Here is a 13,769-nt window from a genome sequence, read left to right as displayed (position 1 = left end):
AACAGTCTTGTCCAGTTTTTCCACTTCTGTTGTGTAATCACTCCATACATATTTCTAAGGTAAGCTCTCATACTATATAGATGTGGGAACAATGTACACTCAGGATAACATTGTTAGTGTAAAGGAGTCCAAACAACTTAAAGTGAATATGAGAGCAGTGCAATACAAGGATTTATACGTACCTGGGGCTTCCTCCAGCACCCTGTAGTTAGCGGGCTGCCTCGGTGTCTGACCCGACCCCTCTGTTCTCTTGCAATAAGCCCCGGTAGTTGGGGATTGCTGCACACATGCGGCCTTGGCTATGCGCCTCCTTGGTTGCGCTTTTGGCCATGGGAGTGCGTGAAAGGAGGGACGTGGCCAGGACAGCACATTTGTAGTAGCACTTTATCAGAGCTGACTGTGGGAGAATGGACTGGACCAGGTGGGCATCGAGGGGGCCCTCAGACTACAGGGGGCTGGAGGAATCCCTAAGTAATTATAAAGTCTTGTGTTTCACTGGTGTCAGGTACACTTTTAAGCAGTAAACAATCCGTTAAAAGAATTCTCAGTCAGTTAGCCATTTTACTACAAAGTTGTAAGAAACAATCAAAAGACTGTATGGTCTATGGGCAGCTAAAATTCCAGTGATTTAAGCAAATGATACTGTATTACTGAAAATTCTCACCTTTAGTCTGGTTCTCTTTGCTCAGATTCTGTTCCAGCTTCTTCTGCGAAGAGGAGAACTGCTTACTGACCAGATAGGGCACCAGTTCCCGCCTGATGGAAGAGAAAGATCTGCAGAGGGAAGTAGAGAGGGAACTCCTGAAAACTGAGGCTGCCTATATGAGTGTATTAAGAGGACCCAGAACTTAAACACGCTGTGAGTTACATGAAGCCTACACCCAACGCCAATGATCCTGGAGAACAAGCCTCCTACTATGCAACACCCGGTACATTGTTTGGCTGAACATATTACTAATGCTGCAAAGTCTTATCTTGCTACCAAGTGGGAGGACTCCTATCTAGATTTAACACCGGTGATTGGTAAGGTGCATCATACAAGGATATGTGAACGAATGGTGGCAGGGACTGAAGATCATATGGACCAATTTGAGAAAACGTGGTCTCCGTCATTAGACTATGCTGATGCTTGTGGTCTCTCGTACTTACTGTTCTTTTAGCTTGAACTTGAATTTTTTTGTGCTCGGTTATGTCATTGCTGTATTGCCTTCCTAGTTTAATGAATGTCCCACTTTGAAACTATTGTGGTTTTTATAGTTCTCATGGTGTCTTTTTTTTTTTTTTTTTTTTTTTTTTTTTTTTTAATTTGTTAACAGTTTTCTATTCCTGTACCTTAGACACTGCGGTATCATCATGCATTTTTACGTGCTAATTCTGTATGCTCTTATGAGGACCACTGTGTGGGGACCATTTTTGCTGATATATCTATGTTCTAAATAAAAAAAATCTTTGAAACTGAAGTAATCCTGGAGGCAAATTTGGAACAAAAGTTAGATACTTACCTCAGTCGAAGGAAGCCCTTGGATAATCTAGAGGCTTCCCCATCAAGCTTGCCGTTTCACCGCTGGGACCCTCTGAACCCATTCGATGAAGGCTTGTAGAATAGGTCCGCGCAGGCACAAGGTGGCCTGCACAGTAGCGCGGAGCAGCTAGTGCATGACTTTACCCTCAGGGCTACTGTGGAGGCGGGTCAGTGTACCCAAGTCCGTACATGGACAGGAGCATGGGCGCAAAGAAGCAAAGAGTCCTGTCAACCATCAGTGGTTGAGCCTTCACTCTCCTGAGGTAAGCATCTAAACTTTTGTGCTTAGCAAAGTCACAGGATTATTTTAATGTCTACGCTCCATAAAAAGGACACCCCTTAACTCCTACTGTCCCGAATATAGTTTTGATAAAAGCCAATTTAAAAATTCCCACCAAAGCACTCAGAAAGTACTGGGGTGGGGTCAGTTAAAGCATAAATGCATTTATAAGCTAAAATGCAATTAACAACTGGCCCTTACAAATATGTAACTAGTGAGCAGTATTCCCACTTGAGATGTAGCAATCATTCAAAATAGCCACTATTTAATCCATATGACTGCTCGTACTACATTGCACAGTCTGCTGAAGCAAGACACCAAAGGCCAAAGATCAGAACGCTACAACCAGTGGGTAGTAGTCGCCATTGTTAAATATGTATTGGGGACTGAATACCTGCACAGTATAAATGCAGTTACCCTTTAAGTTGGTGCTTGGTGACATTTGCCTTCTTAAAAAAAAAAAAAAAAAAAAAAAAAAAAAAGGAAATTTGCAATAATTCAGCTATAAGGCCCGGTGCACACCAAAAACCGCTAGCAGATCCGCAAAATGCTAGCAGATTTTGAAACGCTTTTTTTTATTTTTCTATGGCGTTTTGCGGATTGCTGCTGCGGTTTTCAGTATAGTAGATTTCATATATTGTTACAGTAAAGCTGTTACTGAACAGCTTCTGTAACAAAAACGCCTGGCAAACCGCTCTGAAGTGCCGTTTTTCAGAGCGGTTTGCATTTTTCCTATACTTAACATTGAGGCAGAAACGCATCCGCAATCCAAAATCTGCAGCAGCCCGGGAGTATGCGTTTCTGCAAAATGCCTCCCGCTCTGGTGTGCACCAGCCCATTGAAATACATTACCCTAGCAGATCCGCACCCGCAAGCGGATCGCAAACTGCAGCCGAACCGCTCTGGTGTGCACTAGGCCTAAGTGAACATTTGTGGTTACTTCCAACGCACCACTAATGAATATGCAAATGATGCCTTTTTGCCCCTGTAAGCCAGGCTAGCATCCAGAACCGTTCGTGTATTGCAAGCCTATAGCTTTAAATATTACAGAGCCACACCAACCCCACATGTAGACAGCCTGTTTTGGGCTTTTGGCCCTCATCAGTACATGGCAGGGATTGATATGGCTGTATGGCTCTCTCTAAGTTGGTATAACTATTTGTGGATTCTGGACTGAAACAAAAATATATCAGTCAGTGAGATTACCAGCTGGGGAAAACGAAAGTGTGTGTGTGTGTGTGTGTGTGTGTGTGTGTGTGTGTGTGTGTGTGTGTGTGTGTGTGTGTGTGTGTGTGTGTGTGTGTGTGTGTGTGTGTGTGTGTGTGTGTGTGTGTGTGTGTGTGTGTGTGTGTGTGTGTGTGTGTGTGTGTGTGTGTGTGTGTGTGTGTGTGTGTGTGTGTGTAATACAGTGTTCTCCCCAGGCCCTTTTAGCCGGGTGCCCCACCCAGTTAGTTTTGGTGAGCACCGGGCTGTCAACGGCTCACACCTCCTCCTACTATGTTGCTCAAATTGTAGCAAACTCTTTTAAAATGTGCAACAAATCATTTTAGATTATTTTGAAGTAATTTTAAAAATCATAATTTGAGAAGTTTGAATTAAAAATCTAAATGTGCTTGATACAAGAGATGTTAAAAGTAAAATACAAAAAGATGACGTACTTATCAACCATAAGGAAGTCCACCACATATTTGCGCAAGCAGTATAGGTGGGCATCTACCATTCCCATCTTAATATGAATCCGAGGGTACCTGTGAAAAAAAATAAAAAATGAGAAAGGCAACATTATGGAGGTGTAACTAAGCAGGGTAGAGCAGGGAATACATAAATATTTAAGAATACAAATTAAGGTGGCCAAATTATTCTCAGCAAGAACATCCTTACCCAAATGTTATCACTCCGCACCCCTTCCCTTCTGAGGACTAATGCTGCCTGCCCTCCACCTGAACTGTACGAGTCATCAAAATGTGAACAGAGATCACAAGTTCAGGTGTGACTTTACTACAGCCTAGTTGATTTTAAGCGGACCCGAACTCTTGCACAGTACACAATGAATAGTCTTTAGTCCACATATATTTGCTGAAGAATTAACTTCTCCATGTTGGGATTTCAAATATTAGATCCAAGTATCTAATTACTGTAGCGCTTATAAACTGAATAGACTTTGGAAGAGCTCAGCAGAGGCAAATCTCCATATAGTAAACACTGAGGCTTAACCCTTTCAGTGCTCCCTGCAAAAATGAAATTAGTAAAACTTAAGGGGTTTTTTTTGTTTGTTTGTTTAGGATTTCCATAAATTGGGCTCTTTCACATTAGGGCAGATTTTCTGCGTTTCAACGCAAAGGGTAAAGTTTGCGTTACCCAAGGTGAAATGAAAGTCCATAGACTTTCATTTTAGCTTTCACATATAACGCAGCCTTTTTGTGCGTTGCGTTACACTGCACCCAGGCGCAGTTTTTCGGCCGACGCTAGCTTTATGCGTTACAATGTTAGTCAATGTAAAAACGCACACTATGCGCGTTTTTAATCCGTTAACGCAGGCAATCAGTCCCAGAATGCAACAGAGGAACAATGTAGAAAGTTGAAAACTTAAAAGAAAAAAAAAATTACCTGCGTTTTTCTATGTGCTGTAACGCATTGAAAACGGATTAAAAACGCACACTCACTGCAGTGCAACACATATCAAAACGCATACAACAAAACGTATGCTTTGAGCGTTCTCCAACGCAAGCTCTGATGTGAAAGAGCCCTAATGAATTTTTTTTCAAGAAGGTTATACTGTCTTTAAGAGCAGAGAGGAACTTCTAAATTTAGTTCCACTTTAACTTCAGGATTGTAATATGGCTGAACAAGATAGAAGAAAAATCTTCAGGGCAAGAAGCCACATCTGTGCTTCTACTTAACACTTCTGTTTCAGGTGTAACAGTGAATTCATATGCTTGGATCCACTATAGGGCCACTTTACCAAACTTCAAACAGCTGCCATCATACTACAAGTTCCAAACCTGGGGGATTATGGGAATAAAGGAGCCAGTCATGATGTTTTAGCATTATCCTCCTACAGGATAGTCATGGGACCAGACAGCACAAAGCTCCGCACTTAACCATACCATAATTCCCGACTTCCCGTTTATTGTAAGTATGCCAGTCATAAAAAAAAAACAAAAAAAAAAAACTGCCATTGTTGGCCTCCATTTTAAAGAGGTTTGTTCTCCATCTGTAATGGGTCCTGGGGCAGCTGTGACACAACTAACGCTAGAGGCCAAATACCAGAGGCCTCTAGTGGCCATGTAAAAGGTAAGTTCCCCTAGTGTACTTTATAGCATTTGTTATGTCGCACAAGCGTCCGGGGCCAAAGAAACAAAAAGGAGCAGCCGGTGGGGAGAGGAGACACAGGAACCTCACCACGGACAGGTGAGAACAAGCTGCCCCTACACCACAGGGGGGTGTCTGGAAGACCTGGGAGGCAGTGCGCACAGACTTTCAATAGATTTCATGCTCAAATATAGCGATAATCTGTGTATGGTGTGTGGAGGGCCCTCTGTAATAAGATAATTATCTGAGAGGGGTTTGACAGCCACATCAACCAGTGTAAGGCCATATTAAGTCCACTATAACATGTTCCTGGACAATGACAGCCAGGGATCAGCACGACAGCCATGTATCAGGCAGTTTCACGAACATTCTTCTCATAATAGATGTGTTGTCAGGGTAGGCATGGAGCTGCACAGCCTTATGCTTCCAGGAACAGGGGATTATGGGTAGAAGCAGCTGCTGTCTGCACCTGTTACTGAAATCCATTTTATTCACCAGGTTTGATCACTCAGCTTCCTAACACCTAATTAACATTCAGTTTCTAATCCAGGAGAGTGGAAGAGGAGCTTTATCTGGCTGTGTGGAATGCGATATTCGGGGAGTCTATTGTGGAGATATATTGAGGTGCTGATGATATTAAGGATAACAGGAACATATTTCCTTCATTTTTTGACTGTAACATATGGGATTGTCTGTTAGCCAGTCTTCCTGGAATTCCGTATAAAGTGTAAATTACCTATCATTGTCTGCTTCTAATGAGGAAACCCTTAATTAGACAGTTGCTGTGAAGCCTATACAGGTGGTCAGACCATGTTGTCTGAATAATGCCTCAGATGTGTATTGGGCTTGGGAGTAATTGGTCACCTGGCCAGAGTAAACTGAAGTCTGTCTAATGTAATTCTGTATGTAGATGTCCATTACCTCTGCCCCATTGTCCAGCAGGGGAAACTGTGTCTACTGCTAATTACCTGCCAATTGAGGAAGAATAGGCTGGTCGGCATGGCTTTTGAGTCTGGTGTCAGCCATTGGGACAAGGCAAGCCTGCTAGAGTCTTGGGGGCAGGGGGAAGCTGACACCTGAATGTTTGAAATGTATTTGACAGCCTACTGGAAATTATTGAAGAGGTGAAGTCCTTTTGGATACCATTTTCTACCTGTGGAAATTGAATTATTGGTGGAGTTGAAAAGCCTCATTTAACAATCTCTTGATGTAAAGACATTGTAACCTGGGGAAATTGGGCTGAGGAAGTCTTTTGTTGGGTGTGTGGACTATAGTGGATGTTGGATCTCTGGAAATCCAATTATGACTGAGGATGTAATTAAATCCAGCTTCCCCCCCGTCCACACAGGCTTACAGCCTCGAGGCGAATATTTCATTATAAAAACCAGGGGACAGCTACCTCAAAGCAGTTCTCTTCTGACGGTAGTGGCAGCCGGTCTCCTGGCCCAAGCTAGTGAACTCCTGGTCTAGCCAGACTGTGTCCGTCCACACCAAAGTCCACGATTCTTCTATCGGGATCCCTTTATTTTGGTAAGCAAAATCGCTTTGTGTGTTATCTTTGTACATTTTATCTTGTAACTATTTTTACTTGTTTTTTTTTTGTAATCTCTTTGTATATCTTCAGTTTTGCACTGTTCTATGTTTTTCTAGAATATTAAATTATTATTTAATAAGTTTGACTTCTGCCGTACTAAACTAACCCTCATAGCCTAGAAGAGACTGAAGTGTAACCGTGTATAAGTTCATGCCTAATTGTACGCTTGAGCAACACTACCGTATGAAATTGTAATTGCATTGTGTGTGGGGGCGTTTGTCATACGTTGGCCTAAGCGCGCAGCTGACCCAACGTACGAACAACGCCAGTGCGAGTAGCGACAGCAGAGTGGCTAACAGTATCGTTCGGAACGACTGTTAGTGGGTCTTTGCTTCACGACAGTGTAAGATTGCAACTGTGTGTGTGTGTGGGTGCGTGGCGTTCCCGTATTTGGCCTAAGCGCAAAGCTGACCCAGATACGAAAACGCGGAGTGCGCGCTGAGGACTCGACAGCAGAGTGGAAGTGTCTAGCGAACAGCTAGTGGTGGCAGTGAGAAGTGTTTGAGGGGTTCCAGCCTTGTTTGTAGCTTAAATAAGGCTGTTCCCCGCTTAATCTGGTCAAACCCGCAGTCGGGAACCGTATACGCAGGCGTGCCGCGGGCCGGTTCTTGACATAATTGGCTGGCAGCGGTGGGATCGTTTAGTACATTAGTACGCAGTTTAGCCCGCTATTCTGAGTACTAAAGGCTGGAAGCTTGCTAGAAGCAACTAGCCTACAGAAGTCTACTCAGTGCAGAATCTATATACGTTTTTTTTTTGTTCAAAGATACACACTTGGTGTTTTGCTTTCCCTTCCCCCCCCCCTTTTTTTTTCTTTTCTTTTATTTTTTGCAACACGATGGCTCAGAAAGCATCCAGCTATGCAAGGCAAAACAAGGAGATACTACTCAACCTGTGTGAGCACAAAGGCATCGAGACGGTGAGCGGCCAGACTAAGGAGCAGTTAGTTCGTGCGCTCGAGGAGCATGATGCGGCAGAGCAAGCCCGTGCTTCAACGTCAGCGGATGCAGCTCACGACACGCCAGAGGAGGAATCGCTCCCGCCACAGAATGCGAGGGGAGACGATGTCCGGGATGATCCACCGAACACGGAGATGACATCTCTGGAAGCTGATCTACAGCTACTGAACTCGGCTGATCCTGAACTGCGCCTAAAGCTGATCCTACTGCACCGACAGGCAGAGAAGGAACAAGTGGCACAGCGACACCAGCTGGAGCTGGCTAAACTTCAGCAGCAGAACCGGTCTGCTGGACCCGCAGAACGCGAAGGTGAGCGAGTCCACAGAATCCCCCTGGATAAGTTCCCCGCTATGGACAAGGACTCTGACATAGACACTTTCCTACAGGGGTTTGAAAGGACTTGTCGGCAGTATGGGGTGCCCCGTGAGCAGTGGGCAAGATACCTCACACCAGGGCTGAGAGGCAAGGCCCTGGAGGCGTTTGTGAGTCTCCCCCAGGAGGAAGAAACAGACTTTGAGGCAATTAAGAAAGCCATCATTGCACGATACCACCTCACGCCAGAGGTGTATCGAAAACGTTTCAGGACAGTGCAGCGAGGTCCTAATGACAGTTACCTGGATCATGCATGCAACCTGCGCACTGCATTCCAGCAGTGGCTAAAAGGACTGTCAGTTAAAACCTTGGATGCCCTGCAGGAGCTGATGATAAAAGACCAGTTCCTACACACCTGTCCTGTGGAGGTCCGGCTGTTTGTGCTGGATCGAGAACCAAAGACAGTGGATGAGGCTGCGGAAATGGCCGATGCCTACACCGCCCATAGAGCACCTGAGTCCCGGAGGACTACTACGCCCAGTTGGAGAGGAGAACAGATGGCTAAACCGGTGTCACCCAGCACCCAGAGGAGGCAAGCACCGCTGTCTCCTGGAGTCAGGCAACCAACCACTGACACTCGGAAATGCTTTGTATGTGACAGGGTGGGTCATATCAGCACGACTTGCCCAGAGAGGAAGAGGGAGGCCCCAAAATCCAGTGAGGCCTCAAACCCCAGTGAAGTCCCAACGGCTTTGTGTGCTACCAGGAATGCCACTGGCTATGCAGAGAATCTGCAGCTTGTCACGGTTGGGGGTACAGTTGCCACTGGGCTGAGAGACACTGGAGCAGAAGTGACTCTCATACATCCCCAGCTTGTGAACCCAGAGCAGTACATACCTGGGAAAATGATTGCTGTCAGAGGAATTGGGGGTGTCACCCCAGCCATACCCACCGCCTTGGTCCACCTGGATTGGGGGGCCGGCAGTGGACTGAAAGAAGTTGGGGTAACTGACAAAATCCCCACCAACGTTTTGCTGGGTACTGACCTGGGACGGTTAGTAGCCCGGTATGAGCCTAATCCAACCCCCGTGGAGCCTGCATCCCCAGCAGAAGTTCAGGACTCTTGCAAGGTACTGTCTGATAATGCTGTGCAAATGGGGAGTGCTGGTGAGGCCCCAGGGGCTATGGACTGTGTGCTAGGAGCCAGCCCTAGTGAGTCTCCAGTGCCTAGGCCTGGAGTGGGACATGTTGATACAAAGAATGCAGAAATTGATGTCATTTATGACGCACGGACTATCCAGGCGATCGATGCAAGAACTGTTGATGCTACTTGTGAAGTGCTGAGTAGCAATGTGTGTAAAGATACAGATAATGTTGATGTTTTATGTGATGTCCCAAATGACAATATATGTAGGGCTGATAATGCTGCTGTCATATGTGTTGTACTACATAATGCTGTGTGTCATGTGGACACTCCGTCAGCTGCAGGAGGAACCCGCGGCGCTCGCTGGGCTGCAGCAGGTGGACTGTCCACTGAAGGGGCAGATGGCACCAGGCCAGATCCTTCCCCTTCAGATGGTTTCAAGACCAAAGGTGATGTGGTTCATGATATGTGTAAGGTGGGCGCTCCCTCGGCTGCCGTGGTAACCCGCAGCGCTAGCGGGTCTACAGCAGAGGGACTGTCCACTGAAGTGACAAATGTTGCTGGGTCAGCCACATCCATTTCGGAACCTGGCCCTGAGGGCCCAGGAGCCTCTCCGTCTGCAGCCTTCCTGGAATGTGTGACAGGCAGCACTGAGCTCTCTGGGGCTGTTCGATTTGACAGCACCCTGGAAGAGCTCAGGGGGCTAGCCAGCAGGTCACCAGCTGGGAGGGGCGGGCTGAGAGGGTTCTGGGAAGTTATTCCCTCGGAGCTGTCCGAAGTGGAGGAGGCAGCCCGGCAGGGAATCGTTCCCCAAAGGGACCGAGAGATAGCTCCTGCCACTATAGAGAAAGTGCGTGTAGCGACGGTTGGAACCCTCCCCCAGCTGCAGCACTGTCTTTATGGTCACGAATTCACGGTCGTCACTGACCCACATTCCCCTGGTTGGTTACGTCAGGTTGCTAAGGGCAACGACACATTGCAGCAACCTGACCTAGCTTTCCAGTCGTGTAGCTTGGAGCTAACTGACAGGTGGGGAACCCTCCTGAGGATGCTAAAGGGTTACCCCACCCGGCCAGGCCGTCAATGTAGGCTTTGGCAGGATGATTCGTTGGACTCACCTGCCAGCGCTATCGGGAAGGGGAGCAATCATGGGAATGCTGATGGGCTGTCCCGTCAAGCAGAACCAACAGTGTAGGTGCAGGCAAGATGATCTGGGAAGATCGTCTGCCTTGCACCAAGTTAACGGCGGAGGTGTGGAGATATATTGAGGTGCTGATGATATTAAGGATAACAGGAACATATTTCCTTCATTTTTTGACTGTAACATATGGGATTGTCTGTTAGCCAGTCTTCCTGGAATTCCGTATAAAGTGTAAATTACCTATCATTGTCTGCTTCTAATGAGGAAACCCTTAATTAGACAGTTGCTGTGAAGCCTATACAGGTGGTCAGACCATGTTGTCTGAATAATGCCTCAGATGTGTATTGGGCTTGGGAGTAATTGGTCACCTGGCCAGAGTAAACTGAAGTCTGTCTAATGTAATTCTGTATGTAGATGTCCATTACCTCTGCCCCATTGTCCAGCAGGGGAAACTGTGTCTACTGCTAATTACCTGCCAATTGAGGAAGAATAGGCTGGTCGGCATGGCTTTTGAGTCTGGTGTCAGCCATTGGGACAAGGCAAGCCTGCTAGAGTCTTGGGGGCAGGGGGAAGCTGACACCTGAATGTTTGAAATGTATTTGACAGCCTACTGGAAATTATTGAAGAGGTGAAGTCCTTTTGGATACCATTTTCTACCTGTGGAAATTGAATTATTGGTGGAGTTGAAAAGCCTCATTTAACAATCTCTTGATGTAAAGACATTGTAACCTGGGGAAATTGGGCTGAGGAAGTCTTTTGTTGGGTGTGTGGACTATAGTGGATGTTGGATCTCTGGAAATCCAATTATGACTGAGGATGTAATTAAATCCAGCTTCCCCCCCGTCCACACAGGCTTACAGCCTCGAGGCGAATATTTCATTATAAAAACCAGGGGACAGCTACCTCAAAGCAGTTCTCTTCTGACGGTAGTGGCAGCCGGTCTCCTGGCCCAAGCTAGTGAACTCCTGGTCTAGCCAGACTGTGTCCGTCCACACCAAAGTCCACGATTCTTCTATCGGGATCCCTTTATTTTGGTAAGCAAAATCGCTTTGTGTGTTATCTTTGTACATTTTATCTTGTAACTATTTTTACTTGTTTTTTTTTTGTAATCTCTTTGTATATCTTCAGTTTTGCACTGTTCTATGTTTTTCTAGAATATTAAATTATTATTTAATAAGTTTGACTTCTGCCGTACTAAACTAACCCTCATAGCCTAGAAGAGACTGAAGTGTAACCGTGTATAAGTTCATGCCTAATTGTACGCTTGAGCAACACTACCGTATGAAATTGTAATTGCATTGTGTGTGGGGGCGTTTGTCATACGTTGGCCTAAGCGCGCAGCTGACCCAACGTACGAACAACGCCAGTGCGAGTAGCGACAGCAGAGTGGCTAACAGTATCGTTCGGAACGACTGTTAGTGGGTCTTTGCTTCACGACAGTGTAAGATTGCAACTGTGTGTGTGTGTGGGTGCGTGGCGTTCCCGTATTTGGCCTAAGCGCAAAGCTGACCCAGATACGAAAACGCGGAGTGCGCGCTGAGGACTCGACAGCAGAGTGGAAGTGTCTAGCGAACAGCTAGTGGTGGCAGTGAGAAGTGTTTGAGGGGTTCCAGCCTTGTTTGTAGCTTAAATAAGGCTGTTCCCCGCTTAATCTGGTCAAACCCGCAGTCGGGAACCGTATACGCAGGCGTGCCGCGGGCCGGTTCTTGACATCTATAAACACAGGAGAAGAGCAAACAAGATCATCGCTGGGAAGTGTAATAAGACGGCTGGCAGCTCCATTACCTGACATCTTACAGTAATTTCATACCAGACATAGAGATAGGTAAAAGTAAGTGTTCTACCGCACTTCAGGTAGGGGCCGCACACGCATATTAAATTGATAGTCTGTGTGTGGTAAAGTACACCCTCTGCCTGTACCTTCACATCTAACCAGGGATGTCTGGATCATGTGATGATCAGCTGATGTCTGCACATAGCTTCTGAGCAATATTATACATTGTTGCCAACAGCTTACATATAGGGAAAGTCAGCTTCAAAGTAAACCTGAGATAAACCCAGAAAAAGTTTTACACATACCTGAGGCTTCCTCCAGCCTCCTTCAGGCTGATCGGTCCCTCACTGTCCTCCTCCGCTATGGGTCCCGGTAATTTCCCAAGTTGGGGCTCACTGCACATGGACAAGCTGGCCACGTGCGCCCCATTGTGCTCCTCTCGCCAGGAGAGTTCTGCACCATTGTCCCCCCTTCATACAAACAATACAAATTACACGGTGATAGCTGAGGGAAGGGTAGATATCACGCTCAAGCCACCAATCTATAGGAATTTGGTTTGAATTTCCATGGACAACAGTTATTCCCATAGATGAGGTGGTACAAAGAGACACAGTGGAGGCAGAGGTTAAACAGAGAGGGATGCTGAGGGAACAGGTGGACAACAGTGACACAAAGGGGGACAGAGAATTCCAACTTAAAGCAAACTTGAAGCGAAAATAAAGTCAATTGTCAATGCAAGAGCTTCTCTGAGCTCTTCAACACACTGGGTCAATACAGTCCTGTTTTTGAAACCCTTAGAGAACAAAAAGTCCCCTGGGGGGTACTTACATCGGTAGGGGGAAGCCTCAGGGTCCCAATGAGGCTTCCCCCTCCACTGTAGCTGCAGGCAATCAAGCGCTGGCTCCCCCAAAGTGTCCCGCAATCCAGGGCTCGACAAGCCGACAAGGCTCGATATATTTACCTTCCCTGGCTCCAGTGGGGGCGCTGTTGCGGCTCTCCGCGCGGAGATAGGCGAACATAGACGATCTCTGTCGGGTCCGCTCTATGACACAGGCGCAGGAGACTTGCGTCTGCGCAGTAGAGCAGCCCGACAGCCATCGGGTATTTCCGCTTATATTCGAGCGGAGAGCCGATACTGCGCCTGTGCTGGAGCCGGGGAGGTAAATATTTACATCCTCGCCGTTCCGGGAGGATTTTCGCTGCCGCCGTGGGACACAGGAGGAGGACGACTGAAGCCTCAATAGGATCCGGAGGCTTCCCTCACCCGCGGCGAGTACCCCCAGGGGATCTTTTTCTCATTACAGGTCTACTTTCTGTTTCAAAATTTTTATTAAAAGTTTTCAAAAATTTTCAAGACATAGAATATCATCTGTTGAGAACTTATTGCATATCAGACTGAACAGGTCAGAGTATCATAAAGAATATAAACACACTACGAGTTTGTAAACAAGCACAACATTCTAGCCAGAGGCTTCACACCAAAAATACCGTAATATCGTCTGACAAAGTGCTATTCTCTTAATTGTAACCCTTTCCTGGGGGGATCTTAAATCGGGCTCCAGGCCCATGAGTACAAAGTGGGGGGAGGGGGAATCCCCCAAGAGTATAGACGTAAAAAAGGAAAATGTGGAAAAAAAGAGAAATTAAGGAAATAAAGAGGACAGAGAAGGTAGAGGAGACGTGCTGGGCATGAGCATACACGTTTTTTTATTATCAATCAAGCCGCTGATG

General features: G+C 46.4%; 1 protein-coding gene across 1 annotated transcript in view; it reads right to left on the bottom strand.

Moving 5' to 3' along the window:
- The window catches only part of EIF2B3 (eukaryotic translation initiation factor 2B subunit gamma), an 88,306-nt gene that overhangs the window by 38,015 nt on the left and 36,522 nt on the right, over positions 1 to 13,769 (bottom strand). Inside the window, exons 6-7 of the mRNA XM_068239516.1 lie at positions 3,461 to 3,550; positions 665 to 774 (exon numbers count right to left, since the gene is read on the bottom strand). Of these exons, the coding sequence (XP_068095617.1) occupies positions 665 to 774; positions 3,461 to 3,550 (200 nt within the window). The remainder of the gene's footprint in view (positions 1 to 664; positions 775 to 3,460; positions 3,551 to 13,769) is intronic.

This window comes from Hyperolius riggenbachi, chromosome 6 (genome assembly GCF_040937935.1).
Source record: "Hyperolius riggenbachi isolate aHypRig1 chromosome 6, aHypRig1.pri, whole genome shotgun sequence".
Taxonomy (NCBI): Eukaryota; Metazoa; Chordata; class Amphibia; order Anura; family Hyperoliidae; genus Hyperolius; species Hyperolius riggenbachi.
This window is presented reverse-complemented; position numbering and strand designations above follow the sequence as displayed.